This window comes from Struthio camelus, chromosome 12 (assembly GCF_040807025.1).
Source record: "Struthio camelus isolate bStrCam1 chromosome 12, bStrCam1.hap1, whole genome shotgun sequence".
Taxonomy (NCBI): domain Eukaryota; kingdom Metazoa; phylum Chordata; class Aves; order Struthioniformes; family Struthionidae; genus Struthio; species Struthio camelus.
In genome coordinates this window covers 5077818-5097942 of record NC_090953.1, presented here as the reverse complement: position 1 = coordinate 5097942, position 20125 = coordinate 5077818, and the positions used below count along the sequence as shown (strand labels likewise).

The 20125-nt window shown below is 37.8% G+C and overlaps 1 protein-coding gene across 2 annotated transcripts in view; it reads left to right on the top strand.

The window, feature by feature from the left end:
• LRRC28 (leucine rich repeat containing 28) overlaps positions 1 to 13447 on the top strand; it is a 53617-nt gene extending 40170 nt beyond the window's left edge. Inside the window, exons 7-10 of one of the 2 annotated variants that reach the window (XM_068958209.1) lie at positions 855 to 957; positions 4815 to 4990; positions 7107 to 7266; positions 11059 to 13447. In XM_068958209.1, the coding sequence (XP_068814310.1) occupies positions 855 to 957; positions 4815 to 4990; positions 7107 to 7266; positions 11059 to 11131 (512 nt within the window). In that variant the 3' untranslated portion in view covers positions 11132 to 13447. The other variant, XM_068958208.1, reaches the window with a different exon arrangement.
• Positions 13448 to 20125: the final 6678 nt, after the last annotated feature.

The following is a 20125-nucleotide window of genomic DNA, read 5'->3' as shown; positions in this document are numbered from 1 at the left end:
AGTGAGCAGATGTTACTGACGAGCAAAACTTTTGCTTCCAAGAATTCTTCGCAGACACCTAAATCTTCCCTTTCAACTTCGCTCTGTTTCTCTACTTAATTTTCTAAACAAAATAAAATCTCGCCATAACTATATGTTCATATCTGGAGATATGTTAATATATTTCTAGTCCATGAGGCTAGAGCTTAAACATGCTGTACTGCCTTCTTTTGTCAGTCAGTTATGAATAATCTAATAGAAATATGTGAGGGGCTTCAGATGTATTGATTGTTTACTTGTAGCCGTAACTTCTGTTGTTTAATGTTCAGAAATTTTCTTGAGTTCTGTAATTTAACACAACACACAGACTTGTTCCTGAATGAGCACTAGCTGCATTTAGTTATGACTAATGTATTCAAAAAAGTTTTTCTTTTTGGGAAAAAGAAGCAAGCATCCTTGTTTATTTCTTTCCTACTTTACAGATAGTGAAGCTATGATTACAGTGACGCTAGGCCAGTTACTGAAAGCAGATTTGGCCTTTTGTTCTTAAAGTATGCACAGTAGCTATGAAATGAATTGTCATTTTGCTTCTCCAAACTGACTTTAGAGTTTGTCAATGTGAAAATTCATAATGAGATTTTCAGAACTATTGAAAAGTTTTTTTTTTAATATATATAAATGCTATTTTCTCAGCAGTTTTTCAATTTATCCGTAATAAAATAATTGGCTCAAATTTTACAGCTGAGAAGTACTAATTTAGCTTTGCTTACACTAAGCCTGATTAGTTTTTTTTAATTAAAGAGAATTATTTTGCTTAAAATTGTCATTATGTCATCCCTTCTCCCCCTTACTTTTTTCTTGTTTTCTAAACCCAGATTTAGGTCGTTCTCGGGAGCTGCAATATGTTTATGTGGATAACAACATTCATCTGAAAGGGCTTCCATCTTATCTGTATAATAAAGTCATTGGTTGCAGTGGGTAGGTATGAGTTAATTCAAATGTTTTGCATATTTTTTCCTTTTAAAATTTCTCATAAATCTGTGCCTGTATGATACAACTGAATTTTTTTTGTGATTGATTCAGAACTAACATTACTTTAAGGGGATTACAGCAGCTGCCAGTTCTGTTTTACTTTTGTAATAAATCTTGTATGTTAATTTGCTGACTTACAATATTTTAGTATTAAGCCATAAGTCAGTGCAGTTATTAGAAAGGAATTCTAAATGGTAATGTAAGGCCTGAAGCTGAAGCCTAGCTGCCTTTAAATGTGGCCAAAAATGTAGGCTTCATAGGTTGTTCAGCACTAAAGATTGCAAAAACTCTTTTATGTGTGGCAGCATCTAACTAGTTTGTAAGTTCTAACATTTCTGTAAGTTATGGGCCGTTTCTTGGAATGTCACATGCAGCTCCTTCATTCACTTTGCATCCCAGCATCAGCGTTTTATAGGGCTTGGCACCCACTAAAATAAGTAACTTTTTTAGGAATTATGGATTGACAGGTATATTTTTAAGTGTGTATTTTAAAAATATCCTAGGCTGTCTCATGTTTGTGGTTAGGATGTGAGGAAAAAGTGGTCTGTCTAGGACACTAGCTTAATTCTTTTTGCACTGACATTTGCATAAATTAGGATCAGCACTGCTGAAATGAATGGAGTCTTGCTGGTGTAAAACTGATCAGAGGAGAATTGTCCCCGTTACCATCTAATTATAAATTTCTGCTATGCTTGCTCTCAGCAGATCTTACATTAAATATAAATTCCATCTTTACAGCCTGTGCTCTACAGCAATGTGTGAGATACTGAATCTTGACATTTTAAGGGTTTTTTTTAATATTCCTGTGTCACATAGCTGGTTGTGTGATATTTAATACTTGCAGTTGTATTATAATTCTGCTGATATGTGTGCAGCCTCAAACTTTTACAGATTTGATTTTCAGTAAAATAATTTTTAGGTGTTTTTTTTTTTTTTCCCCCAGAACTGAGAGTACCCTTGTAAGAAAGACATTAATGATAATAGATAATTGACCCTAAGGGTAATAGAACTGTATTGATTTGACTGAAAAAAATAGTGGCAATACAGGAAGTGCTCCAACAAGTTTGGTCCAACAATCCTGTTTATTTCAGGTGAATTTAAATAACCACTTGTTTAATTTTTATAATATTTGAAGTCCTTGTTTTACTCTCAGCCAAAATCTTTTTATCTTTCCACTGATATTTTAAGTGGCATCACTTGTTATGAGACTCTTCTCCTCTCCACATTAAGTTCTATTTCAATTTGAATTTTTCTTAATTGTCTGGTAAAATTTCAGTTTCTTCAATCTTTGATTAGTTTTTAATTATAGATTTTATAACCATTAGTGAATTTCACAAAATGCCTTAAAAAGGAGGGATGGAGGATGATAAAAACATTACCAGTTCTTTTCGCTCTGATTACGTTTACACTGCTTGGTGGTATCTTGTATGGAGAATACTATGAGTCTAGTATAGAAGAGACCAAAAATGTTCCAAGTGTTACAATGACATTAATTCTGGAAAAGCCTTCTGTAATATTAAAAAAAAAAAATTACTTTTATAATTACAAGGAATTGAAAAATGCAATAATTTTACTTTTTTGTAAACAAAGTAGTATTTGCATTTGTGTACCAAATGGATACTCCTCTTCATGTTGTGAAACGCTCTTTAAATATCTTAGACTATTTTTAAGGAAAATCTTTGACATGGGAAAAATATTCCTATATATTTTATTAAGAAACTAAAATTTGATGATGTGCTGGGTGACATTGTTAAAATCATACAGTACTGGTAATCTGAAGCATTTCTGTGTTCTTTCCAAGTAAGCATTAGTAGCCAGTGTACGGCTGTTATGGGTCAAGCAAAAGGGCAGAAGATCCAGGGTTTAGTACTCTTCCTGGTCATCCACTCGATAATAAACTCTGACACGTTGCTGTTACAAACAAATCTAGATTTCTGAAAATAGAATATAAATGGCATTGTGTAAGTAATGAATATCTGTCTAGGAATCCTGCAGTCAGACTGACTGAAAAACAGTCTTTTACATAAGAGGTGATGATATCAGCACTCAGAATCGTACTTTTTGCAGATTGGATTTCATGGTCTCCAGCTAGGTATCTGTCAGCCTTGTTGAAGGGAGCCAATTGGTGGTCATAGCTCTCTCCCCTGTGGTTTATTTGCCAGGGGTTTTCTGCAGCTCCATTTTTCCTGCTTGATAGATCATCCTTCCCCTCTTCCCTTGCCCTGCCTTTTTTGTTTTTAACCTCCATGAAATTTGTTTTTGTAAAGTCTTTGTTCTTTTACCCAGCGCTACTCAAAGGACAAGATTCTTTCTCTGATATGTGTGTGTGTGTGTGTGTGTGTGTGTGTGTGTGTGTATATATATACACACACACACACACACACATATACACACACATACAAATATATATACACATATATATATATATATCCTGACTTAAGGATCTGTCTCTTTTAGGTTGTTCTCTTGATATCTTGATTGCTTCCTTTGTTGTTCAGTGTTGTGGGAAGGACCATTGGACATTAATAGCCTCACTCTTCAGGCACACAAAATGGCCCAGCTTTCAACTGTAGAACCTTCTGTTTAGGTAGGGGAGGGGTTGATCAGCTTGAAAATATTTGATAGCTAATTCATTGGGAAAGGATTGCTGGAGAATGAATTGTTGGAATATTAGATCTCTGAAATCCTGATTTTTTTTTTTTTTTTAAATCCCATTAGTGGTTTATGGGAAAGTATTAAATATTTGACAGGAGGCTTATTGACTTGCTGTTTGGTGCTGTTCTTTGTTGCTTGTTTCTCTGGGGTGCTTTTTCTTTAATCAGAGATGAGATTCTTTGTTATCAGAGAAATACAATGAGATTTCTTTCACATCCGATACGATCTAATAGTTACCTCAGTTTTAGGTCCAATATCTGGGAAGGCTGAGTAATTTGTGTTTCTGTTTCATTTATTAGGACTGGCCCTAACAAGTTGCTCTTGGCTTCAAATTTAAGTTGTCATAAACAATTCCTATTCCCCGTTGACTTCCCTGACTTCTTAGTAGAATTTTCCTTTGCGTGTCTCTTTGGTATGATAGATTGCAACAGGGATCACGTAAAGAATTATTATTTTTACTACAGGCTAAGTTTCTCTCCTTGGATCCAAATAACCTTCCTTTTTCTCATTATGATTTGGGAAGGACAATGCTAGTAGACTTACCGGATTATCTTCTTATTACAGCTTAGGCTGTTTGTTGTTGTTGTTTTGGTTCCCCCCCCCCCCCCAAGAGAACTCTGTGGATGGGGCAAGTTACAGTACAGACTCACCCAGTGGTATTTAAATGCTAATTTTTTGTGGCTGTAGTTTCCGGGGTGTTGTAGTAGACAAATCCATGATCCTTCTCAGCTAGTTGATCGAAGACACAGGAAACCAATTGTTAGGTATGAAACTGCTCCCCTGTGTAAAATACTTAGTAATAGTGGCATTCAGAGGCTAAAGGAGATCAGCTTTTAGGCAAAATAAGGGACATAGGACAGCTTTCAGTAGGACCTGATTGATCTCCTTGGGATTGTGTTCTTATTTCTCTAGCTTGTGCATGTTACTTGGTCAGTAAAGACCTCCAGGTGACCCATGACTAGCATGTCACAGAGGTTGGGGATCTATAGGGAATGCATGTCAGTATGTATCACACTCTTCATGAGTCCTTGGAAGGTGCTGCACTGAAGAACAGTATCAAGCGTGCTTTGGGCTGGTCATCTGGGTTTTCCCATGAAGTTACTTTTATTATTTTCTAACAGCTTTCTAAATGTTTTGTGTCCTTCCAGTTGTGGTTCTCCAATTCAGGTTTCAGAGGTGAAACTGCTCTCTTTTTCATCGGGACAGTTAACTGTGTTCCTGCCAGCAGAGGTGAAATCAATAGGGACAGAAACAGATCATGTGCTGCCTTTGCAAGAACTGGCCATGAGGACACTCTATACCACCTACTACAGGCTTCTAAAAGGTATGAAATTATTGCGTTCTTTAAATTGCCAGAAAACCACTTCTCGTTTTGAAATGATAGGAACATTTCAAATAGCTCTTCAAAGAGCTGGGCGAAGATTAATGTTTTAGAAGTTTTACTTAATTATGTTTGAAATGCTGTATTAAAACAAAAATATCCAGTATGAAAAACAGAGATCCAAAGACTATTTCTGAGTTAGAGTGGTGCTTACAAATGGTTTCTTGAGGATTGTATAAAGGAGGATGCTTTTTGCAGGAGAAAACTCTTTAATGGAAATAGGAGATGAAAAATACCGTTCCTGAGGCAAGATTAGATGCATCAGCCAACAATGCAGCTTCTTGCCAGGCAGCACACTCCTAAACTGGCAGACTTGTTATACATAAGGCAAAAGAAATGTTAGCAGCCGTTGGCCATTTCAGTACAGTGTGACAGCTGAGCTGTTTTAGTTCTGCCCCAGTTCAGATTCTTTGTTGTAAACTGGCCCTTGGCTCATCTGGTTATACATCATGCTATCCCATGAGTTAGTGATATCTGAGAATAACCTGCGGATTCAGATTCTGTCAGCTTTTGGTGTATTGTGACTCTCTCCTATTCACAGCATCTTGGAATTTTATCAGTTTCAGAGGTGAAAGTAGAAGGTAGAAGGGGGGACAGTTACAGTAAAAAGGTCAGAGGGTTACAGTAAGGGGTCTCTTAGGAAACCCTAAGTGCTGAACTATTGCCATGCCAGGAAAAGTGTACAAGGAGGAGCTAACAATCTCAGTGACCACCTGGCAGCAAATATACTGAAGGGAAGAAGCTTCATGTTAAAGGGCGGGATAAGCATACAAGCCTGTGTGCATAGAAAGCAACACTGTTTTCTGGAGATTATATAAATTCATATAGAGAATGAATTAATTGACTGGTTTAAGGGGCTGTGTATTTCTGATATTTCTGCTTACAGAGGGTAGATGGGAGAAGTTTAATTGTTCATTATCAGGATATCAGCTGCACCAAAATTATACAGTGAAGGATGCTGTTTCATTCTGATTTGCAGAAGTCTAGTCTTTGTTGATAAGTAAGAAAGAAGTGGCCAGCCTACTTTTCCTCAGTCTTTGCCTGGCCGGGGAATATGACCTTTTCTTTTGAACACAAACGGTACTGTTCGTCATACCTGTCATCTCAAAGTGAGGTGGTTGTGGGACGTTGCGCATGGGGTTAAGCCTTATAGTGTTTGGAAGTTGAAACTAGTGTGAAATCTTAAAACTGATTTATCAGGTACTGCATCTTATCTTGATTACTCAGCACCTGAACTCATTCATCTGTCTTGGCTGTCTCTGTTTTTAGATGGAGATTAGCATGTTGATTTTAATTTATGAAATACTAAGTGACTTGGGTCAAGCCTGAAAAAATGATTGCTTCTTCCCATGAAATGACCCCGGCGCCCCTTTTGGTAAAAAATGATGGCATCTGTTGAACTATGGGGGCATGCTTAAAAGACTTTGAATGTTTTTTTTTTTTTTTTTTTTTTTTGAGTGGGCTGTTTGGTTGGACGTATGAGGATTATGCTGGGCTGGATTGTATTTCAAGTAATTCTAAATATTAGAGATCCCTTTTTGCTGATGGTGGAGTTTGGGCTTTTTAGTGAGCTTAGCTCTCCTGCTGGATTGATTGCTGAAATATTTTGCTAAAATAATACTGATGTCCTTTCTAGAATTTTGCATTGTTATTAATTATTAAATACTTGTCTAGATTATCCATATCTGATATTAACAACTCTCCAGCTCAAGTCCAGTATCTTTATGTTTAAGAATGCTATATGACATGCTACTGTTTTCTTCCCCCCCCCCCCCTTTTTTTTTTTGCTTGATCAGTGGTATCTTCAGCTGGATATTTGGGCCTGCTTAATCTTATGCCTGCGAGGTTTTTTTAACCTTTAAATTTTTGAATTTATACAGTGAAAGGATCATGGGCTTCAACTTAATTGTGGATAATGTGCTTTAGCTTGCTATTCTTTGACAAAGTCTTGAGAAAGTTAAAGCTGATTTTTCTGAATTGTTCACGGATCAAACTTACTGTGTTTGACTTTATCATGCAATTGTTTTGTTACAAGTTTCTTGTTTCTTCTCTTCCCTAGATTTGAACTTTCTGACTCCAATCTCATTACCCAAAAGCCTCTTGGAATTGCTGCACTGTCCCTTGGGACACTGCCACCGTTGCAGCCAGCCCATGTTTACCATTGTCTACCCAAAGCTCTTTCCCTTAAGGGAAACTCCAATGGCAGGATTGCATCAAGGGTAATTATACAGGAAATTACACAGGGATTTCATTTAGGAAAAACACCTCTATGGAACAAAGTGTATGCTTAGGGGTTGGGGTGGGTTTTTTTGTTTGTTTGTTTGTTTGTTTAGCCTAGCAACCTTTCAGGTCTAAAACCCCTTTCCTACAATTGCAGTAAAAGACAAATCTTTCATTTGCGAGGCACCCAGCATACTGCCATAAGACTGTTTAACAACAATTACATCACTTGCCTGTTTCAGATTGACAGTGAAGGGTTTTGATATGATGGCATTGACCTATTTGGGGTGGTGCAGCAACTGGGTGGTGCTTCTATGCCTCAGGCAGGATATGTTACCGAACACTAGTACTTCACCTGATGCTCTCAAGCCAGACTTGAGGAGAATGCCACAACCAAACAAAAATGTTCTAGGATTAAAGGTAAAGACAGAAAAAAGCTCTAAAGCCAGAGTTTAATTGAAATATTTTGCAATTAAAATACTTTCCTCCCATGCTAATCAATTTGAGATATGCCATTGAAACATTCTGCATTTTAAAAAGGTGGCTTGCTAAGAAACACATGTTAAATATTTCAGTTTTTATGCTCATAGCAGTTGTGAACATGTCTACGGGCTTCTCTAGTCAAGCGTACAAGCCTACACAGACTTACTGGCTTGCCTGGTAGAATAGTCATAGCAGGGACTCAAAACTGGGGAGAGACTCAAGGGAGTATTGCCCTCTTGCAGATAAAGCTTTAAAATATCTTAAAGGTGAGCACTGATCATTTTGCAGCGATTCTTTCTCTAGCCCCTACTAATCTGAGCTGATACTGTGGCCTGACAGGAGCCATAATATTAACAAATCTGCATTCTGCAATGGGAAAACATCATTGGAGAGATTTCACTTGGTTCTACTTCAATGTCTAGGCTTAATCTATGAAGAATCCAGGATTCAGCACCCTGGGAAGAGCCACACCCTTTCGGAGAGGTTTTCTGGTCTGTGCTAAAGTACTCTGTACTCTAGATCTAAGTTTGTTGACAACTGAGCTCAAATTTACTTATGTAAATATCAGCGAATATTGGCAGTAGGATTGGATTTTTTTTGTCATTTTTTTGCTTATGTGCTTCATTTTTTTTTCCTCTGGTACCACTCAGCTACCTGTGCCCTCTCCCCTTTTTGAAAGGGTAGGGGAGAGAGAAATTACCATATTCTATGTAGGAAGTGGCGCATGCTTGAAATTTAAGATGCTTAAGAAAACTGCAAGAGGAAACTGCAAGAGAGAGTGTTAATTTTTGGTTGTGCACTCAACAGTACTAGATGCAAATTCAGTATGTTCCAGCGAAGAAGGTGAAACAGCAGCCCACGCAGGTCCTTACTATCTCCTTGATCCTGAGCGCAAAGGTGGCCAGCAGCAACATCATCTCCTTGCCTCCCAGCATGGATCCCTCTTTTGAATTTCCTGAGGGTTTTTAATTGTTTTGCTTTGAGATTCTTCCCTTATTTTCCTCTTTTTTGGAGGAGAGTCCTCTTTACAGAATGCATTGGTATGTCACCAAAATAGCACTACAGGTACTGGGGAAGTAGAAGGAAACGTAGACTACTTTAACCCTCCATGAAACAAGGTCTTAAAACTGAACAACAAGGAGACTTTGCCCCATTCGTAGCTTGTATAACTCAGACAAAAGTACAGTACTGTTTGAAATCTAGTTTGCTATAAAGAAAAGTCACTTGAGATTAAACAAACAAATGTGTTGTTCAGGTTTTTTTTAGAGAAGTCATGTCAAACCATTACTTAGGCAGCATCTCCTTAAAGATGAGGAGCAGAAAGGAAGGTGCTTTTAAAAATAGTGTTTCTGAAACTGAATTGTTGGTTCATATAATGCTCAAGAATGCTGCACAGTTCTTGTCCTGCTCAAATCCATTGATTTGCTAGTTATTTTCAGTAACAGTAAAGAGATGCTGCTTTTCAGTAGGAGAACGTTTACAAAAAAGAGTGTGATTGTTGATTCTCATTGATAACATTAATCATTTTCCATTGCTAAATCACAACCTATTTTGCTGTGAGTTTGTGCCATAATAGGTATCTGATTTATAAGCAATTCAACTTTATGAAATGAAAACAACTTTGGTATGTCAAATCTGGGCAGCATCCGGAAGGGTGCATAAATGCTATTTCGGAAAAGCTATCTTTGTTAGAAAAGCTCTCTTGATTGTTGAGATGGCGTTCTTCAACTTGTCATTGTATTACACAGTTCAGTCAGATGTTTAAGTTCAATGGATTTCACGCTGGTTCAAATAAAATTGCTCCCCCGTTAATCTTTATAGTGAGAATGGCATGAGATGTTACAATCATGCTATCAATAATTTCTTTTCAAGCTCTGGGTTCCGTTAGAGTGATAAAATTTTTTAAGAAAGTGATGGAAAGTTACTTAATGGTCACCAAATCCTTATATTATCTGGAATAATCCAACCATGGGAGAGTCTGCACTAGAGTCCCAGAAACCCAGAAATCTCTGATTTCTAATTAAATTCTAAGCGTTGCTCGTTTTAAAGCTTACATTAGGGGATGACAGGTATATCAATACACACCTGAATTGTTTAGGAATTTTTAAAATTACGACTTGACAAAAACGTACCTTAAGTTTTTTCTGCAGGAACACCATATTAACGTTCTAAAGTATGTCGACTGAAAATATTTATTTCTGCCTGGTTTTCACTTTTTTTTTTTAAACAAGTATCTTAATTAGCTTATGCAAATTATCATTTCCTTTCTTAGACTAGAATGTACTGCGTTTTACAAGATGCAGCAATGAATATAATCTTGAGTAGCTGACATTTGATGCAAATCCAGAGAAAATGAGATCTAAAGAGGGTAGCCTGTCATCCTTATCTCTATAGCTCTTTCACTTGACGTGGTAAGATTATATGGAATTGTAGAGGTGTGATAGCTGGTTTGGAAAGATGTGAAGGACAGGGCTTCAGTTCTAAAGAGCTTAGAGTGACCATGAAAACACACAGGGTAAGGATCCTGAACATTTGAACAGTACTGATTAGCACATGCCACATTCCTGCCAGTAACTTCTGTCTGGATTTCTGTATCACATTCTGTATCCTCTTAGAGGAAGGGAGGGTTAAGTGTTGAACTGAATTTCTGTATGTGAAAAAGCACACATGACATTAGCACTGGATGAAGTGTCATTTCTGCATTAGTAAAAATCAGATTTTAACAATTTTTTAAGCAGATGTCTATGTCCCTGCCAGGCTGGGGACGGTCACAGTGGAGCACAGGAAGGCCAGTATCATGTTCTGATGTCCACTCCTCTGCTGTTGTACCTGGCCCACCGTGACAGCACAGCCTGTCGGTGAGCCTTTCCGAAGATTGGGCCCCGCTTGTTCACTCAGCTGAACTGAAGGAGGACGCTGGACTTGAGTTATTTCGCGCCTGTGAGCAACAATTTAAGAAACACACAAGCAAAGCTGAATCAAAGAATTATCCGGCTATTTTCATTTTAGCTGTTAAACCTACTGGCTGTAACACCCAGCCACACCCTCTGCAGAAAGAGAAACTGCATGCTCTTGCTTTCAACTGAATACAAAAGACACCAGGAAGATTTGAGAACCCCTGCAGTGTTTCCCTGCTGTTTGTATCAGTCACTCATATATGGCAAATAAAACTTCTTTTGCTAAAGTGTTGAGATAGGCTAATCCTGAATTTTGACAAATGATCGTATTGTCTGTTGTGGAATGGGGCCAGTAGCTTTACTCTTGTACTGACAACTGTTTCCCCCTCCCCTTTTTTTTTTTCTCTGCAGGAGGACAACTGTTAGTTTTGTGGCATACTGCTGCTCCACCCAGTGTCTACAGACTTTTGACCTACTGAGTTGATAAACACTTATAACTGCTCAGGAGTGCTGCCAGCTTAAAGCTGCATTAGACTGCGTAGCCCCTTGGTACTGGAATACTGTGTGCGTGTGTGTGTGCCAAAGCAGCCCAAGTGCCCATTCGGGAACTCTGAGAGGCACTTCAATCCTGCCCTATCAAACTTGGATGAACTGCAGAAACTTTTCGGAAGTGTAAATACTGGGCTTTTGCAAGTATTAACGTCTCTCTCCTCCAAGGCAGCATACAAACCAAACAAATTCACGAGTCCTATCTCCAGGACTTCCAGTATTTTTCAAGTGTGGCAGTTTTCAAGTGAGGCCACTTCTAACAGTGTTCAGTTGATCTATAATTAAAAAAAAAAAAATCCGTTTCTGACAAGCCAGTTTTCAATTATTCCCCCCCCCTCCCCCATCCTCTTCACCCTGCAGCGGGATGCCGGTATGTAGATCTAAGCCGAGAGAAACCTTTGAAGGATCGCAGCGACTCTCCCATAGAACTTAGCTTTATTTTCCCCCACTTGTCATAATAGTTTTCCCAATACAGTTATCCTAGTTGTAGACTGAGTCTTTGATAGCTAACTGATATTTAAATCTGTGTATTCAAAGCAGGTTTTTATTTGTGATACCGTTGCAAGCCTCACTGATTTCCCTGGAGTAATGAGGCTATATGCAGAAACTAAAGAACCCATTTTGGTAAAGAAGGCCAAAACTGATGTCTACACTAAGTGGTCTTGCCCCAGCATGTTTGGGGATGCATTTTCTTTATTTTAATCGTGGGCTTTTTAGGAAACACTTTCCCTCTTCCTTAGGAGTTCTTCAGGAAGAAGACGACTTTAAATACAAATTTCATTTGAAAAAAATAGTAATATGATGATAAATATTTATCTATATTTATTATTTTGATAAGTGCAGACTGTAGACCTGCAAAGAGCCAAAGAGCTGGTCTTCGTCTTTTTCTTGGTTCAGCATTTGGCCGATTTCCGAAAGAGGCTCCATTGAGTGCTCTAACCTCAGAGAAAGCTGGAAAAGGGAGGAAAGTATGTGTATGTCCATGCATAGGCATATATGCAGACATAGATACCTTCACAAAAGGGCTGTAACATTTGTTGTAGCATGTTAGTACCAGATTTAGCACAAAACTCATTATCGTCTTCGTGGGAATCATTTTTGTTTGATCATGTTCATTTTAAATAAAGGACAGAGGATGGAAAAAAGGCCCAAAATGTCTGCACGACTTAAATTTTTCATTTTACATTGAAACAACTTACATAAAGTCAGCCTCTCTTGGCTTGTTTTAGAATATATAAATTTTAATACAATGTGTTCGTGATTTCTTTTTAGGTATAAACCAGGTGTTGATTTGACACAATGTTCTGCTCTGTGCAGTAGTTAGTTACATGCTGAAATAGATATGAATGAAACGGTTTGTTATATAAATGGCAAGATAAAGAGGCTTATTTGGTAGTATATTAGCATATGTTGTGGTGAGGTGCACATACTTTGAAGGAAGAAGGTATTAAAATGTTTTCCTTTTGCCAAAGAAGCATTTGTTCCTGCTGCAAGCTTCCTGGCATCTCTTCAGTAAATAGAGTATCTTAAGGGCTTAAAAGAGTACCAAAAAGGCAGTTTTTGAGGGTGGAATTTTTAGGTTGTGCATGTTACTTGTAAAAGCTGTGCTGGTTTTACTGGGCTGGTTTCAGAGAGTTGAATTAGCATTAAGAAATGTAGAGCTTAATCCTTCAGGAATGCAACTATCATCTACTTTTTAAGAGTTGTGAAACTTTCTAAAATAAATTCAATTTAATAAATCTGCTCTGCAGTAGGGGAAAAGAGCCATGTCCAAGTAGACTCTGTACTACTGGATTTCCTACTTTCTTGTCATTTCACTAATTGGTTTCAATTTTGGTATCCCCAACAGGCCTCCCTACCAAGTGGGGATTACCATAGAAGCTGCAGTATGAATCTTCAGTTGTTTGCTTTTTCTGCAGTGCTGCACATTTGAGGTATAAATTGCCCATTTTCAGTATATGCCTAGATCAGAAATGTGCAAGTGTACTACAGAATCCAATGTTTTAATGGATGGCACATGCAGACGTCGTTAAGCGGTTTAATTTGCCCTACCGTCATGTTTTTAGCTTTTAGAATAGAGCTATTGTGAATTGACCTCGCGCTTTTAAAAGGTGTGTATTGGTAAAGAGGAGAAAAAAAAAAAAAAAATGAAACACACCAATTTTAAAATGGCACCTGATTCCATACACTAGTCCTTCCCTTAGGTAAAATATTGAAGAAAATAATCCTGCAAAATATTTCTGATAGAAAACTATTGTCATATTAGATGTATTAATTATTGGTGCAATACTCTGATCAGGAATTTTCAGTATCATTTTTATTCTGGTTTCCTCTGTATCCTTTGGGGGAGGTGTTTTGTTGGAAGTTTATTTTTCGTCTTTTTATCTTTAGCAACTTATAGACTTTGTTTAAAACAAAGTCTATATTTCTGAATTCAGTCTGTGAATGGTATTTTGGAGCTAAACTTTTGGTCACTAGAAGGTATTGGCTTTTGTTTTATTAAGAATCAAACAATAAGAACGGGGCTTGATTTTTATTTTTTTCCCCACAATCTAATTATTTTTTTATTGGCTTCATATCAGTGTCTTCATTGTCTGCAAGTGCAGTTCAGCAGAAGAAATTCTGATTTGTTCTATAAGCAGGATGAATCTTAACTAACATTTTGATAGATGATATTTCAAGAATGGAATGTACAATGAATAAATGACTTAAGCATGCAATTGAAGCTGAAATGTCATACTTTTTTTTTTTTTAAGAAGGAAGAGGAAAGCCAATGTATAGACTGAAAATGTAGCTTAAATTCATGTCTCTGTTTTTGATACAAACAGCGTTTGTATTCATCTGTATCTTTGGGTGGTATTGTTCTAGATTAAAATAACTCCCTTCTCACTTGTCCAAATTTTTCTAATGTTGTTGTTCTACTGTAACAGTATTTCATATTAGCTAGCATGAGGAGCCAGCTATGCAAGTTGCACAGAGGGGAGGGAGCTTGTTGCTTACTGAGCTGTGTCACTAGTTTTTTCAGTGCAAGTTCACATACTTTGTGACTTCTGTTTGATGCATTTACTTCTAAGTAAGTTTGATTGCTCTTGTTGATCTCAAAATGAATAGACCTGACCAATTTCTCCTTGAGTTTCACAGCACCTGGTTCTAGCAGTATAAAAAATGACCATTTTTAAGGATTTTTGTATCATAAAAATAGGTCTGAACCCTTTGCTTAGGGTAGGAGTGGGGGAAGTTTCTGAATTTTACTAGAAATTATAAGAGGAGAGGTGCAGAAGAAGAAAGGCAGGTTATAAAGGTTTTTAACCCATCGATATTCCTATAAAATGTTTCTAAGTAAAGATTAACTCCTAATGCAATTAGGGAGCACAGGCATAGTTTTTGTTTGTTGTGATAACAGGCCCCTCATTAATATTGAGGCCCTACTGGGTTGTGCTTACAGAGATAACTTTTTGTTTTACCATGAAGGAAATGGAGGAATCTCTAGCTTTGTTTAAAAATTCAAGTTGAGGAGTTTTATGCTGGACATTGTTACATTTGGAATATTGTACTTTGGAACCTTCCTGCTACTCCCACCATAGAGGATCAGAAATACAAATGTCATTTCCTGTGCAAAGAACAAGTTCTAATATCAAGAAGTGAGTATTTTTCTGTTTTGGCCTGATATTTCAATTGGGCTTTTATTGAAGTTCATTGTAAACCTCCTGTTTTCTTCACTGTGATGAGGTCAAGATCTTATACTGAGCAGAGTGGAGCTGTTTATTGCCAAGTTGGCTGCAATTCTTATGTATCAAATTCTGCTGAATCCCTTTTTCTGGCAAGAATGGAGGACAAGACTGTTGTAATCCCCTGTGTGGTAACAGTTTGTCAGGTTTTACTGACACCACAGCCAAGTTCAAGATTGGAGAGTGACAAATCTTCAACACCTTCACTGGAGAAGGTTTGTGGGTTTTTTTTTGTTGTTGTTGTTTTGTTTTTTTTGGAAGGCCACTGAGGCCCCATCAAAGTACCACTGGTAACAGAAGAACCTTCGCCTCAATGTCAGTGGAAGCTGGATCGAGTCTTAACTGATGAGAGAGAAGAATGTGTTTTACCGTCATTGTATTTCTTGCAAAAGTTGGGACAATGAGACTGAAGTCCATGCCTGTTGTTAGGCAACCTTTCTATCTGCAGCTGAACTTATGTAATTCCAAGATGTAATTATCTTTGCCTCTTACTGCCCTCTTAATGCTACTCACGTTATTGCAAAATTATTAGAGTTAATTTGTGATGGAAGAGGCTGAGTAAATTGAATCCAGAATTTTTATTACTTTTTGTATTACAGACCTATTTTGTAAGAGACCAAAGGTCTGGTGGGAAGAAATGGCAAGGTTCGTGTGAAGTCTCCATTGTTTTTGCTACATGTGCCCTTCTTTGGATTACAACTTGAGCTTGGATTACAACTGAGTTCATTTTGTGTCTGTTGAAAGCATATATGTATTGCTTTTAGCTCTGTATTAACCAAATGTCAACTAGTGTGAAAGTGAGCCTGCTAGAAGTTTTATTTAAAGTTAGTAGTGCAATTTATTGTATGTTGTTAATAAACTATATTTTTGCATACAGTTACAGTCCATTGAAGTTGACTAAACCTCTGCTCCTGGGGCTATTAAACTATGGTAGCATGTAGCGTATAATTTTTATTCCAGGTCTTTTGCATAATAATTAGTTAACAAATCTCCTGTCCCAATGCTGAAGAGGTGGGGGGAAGGGCGACTTTTCAAAGTACTTTCACTAGGTTCAAAACACCGCTTCAATTTGCTTAATCGCTTTGTCTCAGACAGGTTATGTAGTTTGCCAGATATTGCATAATATGAACAAAACCCATATGGAAACATTACTTCAGACCTTTCTATGGATTGATCAAAAAAAAATTTTTTTCAGTAGGGCTGTATTATGTGCCACCCTAGTAGTCCATAGATGTGGCTGTGGGTCATACATTGTTCCATGAGCAGCTTTTAGGAGCCTTTTTCGCCCCCCATCTAACAGGTACCACTGGGACAAGGTTGCCAAGAATAAGCAGAAATTAAGCATCTGTTTTTCCAGTTACTTTACTCTTTGTTGTGCAGAGTTTTCTTCAGTCAAGGCTGCTACTCTGCATCTCTTCTGATGAGTTGTTGAAGTTCAAAATTCTCTGAATTATTGTACATGTATTAGGAGAGTACTAGCCTATCTATTCTTAAATGAAACCTATGTTGGTCAAGGTGACTCTGAACATCAGTTGTAACTGATGTCTTTTAGGGATTAGAGACCCTTCAGACTTTCTTCATCCTTTTTTGCTAGTAAGTTTATAGTGATTTGTCTTTGTATTGTTTTAAAAATGACAGAATGACAGCATATATTTTTGTACACCCTTGCAATGTAGGTGAGCTCTTCTATTTGTGTGGTGGCAGGAGGATGATGCAAGTTCCTTAAGTGAGAATTGGGGGGGGGGGGGCGGGGGGAACAACCCTTAACCTTTTAACTCTTATCAAGCACTGGTACATCCCTTATGAATTAAAAACAAATGGGAGAACTTAACATCCTTTTCCTTTGCAATTGAAAGTAGTTGGCATAAAGGCAAGCTAAGAGGAAACTTCAGCGGCTGAATAATGCTGTTGTATACAGGAAATGAGAAGAGCTGAGGATCTCACTTAAAAAGTCACTGGCTGTTTTGTGACTTTTCTAAGTCAAGATTTAGGGCTGTTCTGTGTGATGGCCTCAGTTTGGGAGCTTGAGAGCCAAAGTGAACCACAGCGTCTGTGTCCCCCAGCTTTGGTGTTCGCATAACGTTACAGGAGAGCCTTCTCTCTTCTGCACTGAAGCGTCCTGCCCATGTTCCTTCCATAGAAGCAGCTCAGGGGTCTCTTTAGGGGTAGCCATTTATAACTATCAGATTTATGTCTGCTACTTCAACAAGTCAGCAAGAGTTGACCAACTGAATAGGTTCCGTCTTTATCTTTTGATGTTTTAATTAATAAAAACCCTCTAGCATGTACTTTCAACACCCATTATGTTCTTCAGACATCTCCCACTCCCAGGCAAAACACCTTGATGCATTTGTGAGAGATCTTGAGTCTCGAGAATGGAAGCAGTTTTGTTATTGGAGATGGTGAAGTGATTTAACTTTCTGATGTCTTTCAGGTGGCAATCAAGGTCTGCTTTCTCAGGTGTCCTGATGATATTTTGTACATTCATGAGGAATGTAAATGTCGAGTGGCTCTTTCTGGCAATGAAACCTGTCGGTTGTGGATGGCTGTTCTGTTTCTGTATGTGACTGTGATCACTGTATGAGGGCCAGTGCCTTTAAAGCGTTCTGGTGTCATTTTCTGTGAACTTCGTGAAGCTATTACCTGGTTTAATATGTTTTCAGATCAGTTGAGAAAATTTTCTTACAATATAAAATGCAATACTCTGCTAGTATTGATCTAGTACTATGAATTTTCTATAACTGGTGCCGTTAAGGTCCACTGGAAAGCTAAATATTTTGTTTAAGAATGAGAAACAACTACAGCACAATCTTTTTCACATAAAGCCTGGAAAATCAGTGCTAGTCTTACCACCACTGAAGTAACAAATGGGTGCATCTCTGGCACAAAGTGTTGTTTATAGGATGTTTAGGAATAATTTATTTCTGCTTGCCCCCTTTTGCTGTGTTCATACTTAGCTGTGTACTGCTAGGTATTCTGAACGCTTGGAGACTGCCCTTTCCACAATTTTGGAAGCAGGTTGGTGTTGGAAAGTATGATCCGAGGGATATATTTTGGTTTTGAATTTTTCTGGGATTTTTTTTTTTTTGGTTCAATAATCAAAAACTGCCAATTCAGTAACATAAAGTAGCCCAGATGAAACTGGGAGGGATGTGTAGAGCTGGCTGGAAAGCAGCCTTCAGTTCCTTGCTTCCAACTGGAAGGGTCGAGCTGGTGGAGCTTGATGGGATTCTGCCCTGATTTTGGAGCTTCTGAGCTTTTTCATTTACAACATCAGTGAAGGAATTAAGTGCATTTATTTATTAAATTTGCAGGTGACACTAAGCCGGGTGCAACTGCAATTACATTGCCAGGACAAGATTAGAATTCAACATAATCTTGATAAATTTGAGAAATGATCTGAAGATACTGTGGACATTGCATGGATCTTATGAAAAATATATTTAAAAATATAACCACTATTTTTTTCTGGGGGCAAGTATTAACTAATGGTCGTAGCAAACATGCCCCATTCTGGTTCTGTTGATTCACTTTCTGGCTCTTGTAATTCTGCCCTTGTAGCTATTAATCTTAGTATGTTTTCATTGTGCTTTAGAGTTCGAACCATTGATTTTTATTGTTAAAGTAATTAGAAGATTCAAGCTGAATATTCTTGGGTCAGTTTCTGATAATTGCGATTGCTTTGCTGGCACTGAAGTTTCGAGACAGTCTGAGCATGGACTTGAATTTGGCTGCCTTTGCTTTTGTCCCGACTCTGCTGGCTCTCTAATTTCATTTTGCAAAAAGCTGAATCAATGTAGACGATACATGAAGAGAAGAATTACCAGGAAAAACAGCTTAACTTTCTTCAGAAAGCCTAACTTCAAAGAGGGCTGGCAAGGTCTCCCATATGAATTCTAGGTAAGTGCTCCTTTGAAAGTAAGACGAAAAGTGAGTAGTCTAGGCAGTGGAGAACCCCACATCCCTTATCTGTAATCAGATACAATTAGATTTTCTGATTTATACTGTGTGTTGTTGTTTTTTTTTTTTTTTTTCGAGACTAAAAATAAGGAGGACTAATTTTTGCATGTATTCACCCTACTGCTCGGTATCTTTGTTTTTTTAAGAATGCAGTAACTGCCACAATAAGGAGTTAGTTTGTATCTTACAGCTGTGGAGGATTAGGAATTAAATACTGATTTCATACTTCTACTGGTGTGCTTATTACCCTTACAGTTCATTAACGCCTGCTTTTGTTTCTCTTCCTGTGTAGTCTAAAACAACAGTTTTTCTTTTCTTTCTCAGCCCTCATTAAGAACAATGTTCGGTTACAGTCGGTACACAAACTCTGGCTGTGGTCCCATGTTCACTAATGTGTGTTATCTGAACACTGTGACAGAAGTTTCATCAGGTGAGATCCATAATCACATTTCTGTAAAGTTATCTAAGTCACAAACATGCAGTCTGTTCCAGCTGCAGATGAACAGAGGATATCTAATTTGACATAAATTGATGGATTAATTTATATTAAATCAGTGCTTGTATCGGAATTTTAGATTTAGCAGTATCTAACCCTGCCTCTAAAGCTTCCACTGTCAAACCTGGCAGCTCAGCGTTCTCCAGTAGCTCTATGAAACTGCAGCCATACTCTTTTTATGTCTGATTCCTGTAAGGATACTGGGGAGAAGCTTGGGTTTTGAACTGAAAATCCTTCCTGAATATCTCCTTTTTCTTCCTTCCTCAAGGAGGCTTAGATGGTGTAGGAACTGATACCTATTAGGTAGAAATTTCTTTCTGGGGCAGCCCCGCACCGATGCCCCTCCCTCCCTTGACGTGCAATGTGCTGTGTTACTTCCCTGCCCAACTGTGGCCTCAAGCTGCAAAGATCAAAAGTATTGATTCCAGTCTGTCTCATTGAAGTATTATCATGAGGTGTTCGAGACATGCAGGCACTAGTACTTTACTCACTAGCTAACTCAGGAACGTTTATCCAGGGGAAGCAGGTGTGTTATGTAGCAAGAAACAGCAAGAGGGAGAATGAATATATGCAGTTTCAGTTACAGTCCGTAGCCTGAGACCTTAACTGTGGCTTTAGCTATTCTTGATTAATATCATGTGTGGATGCTCTTATTCTAGAATAAGTGTCTTGTTCTGAATGAATTTAATTCCTTTAATTTCACTTGGTAGTAAGTATATACACACACCTGGAGTTTAAATCGGAG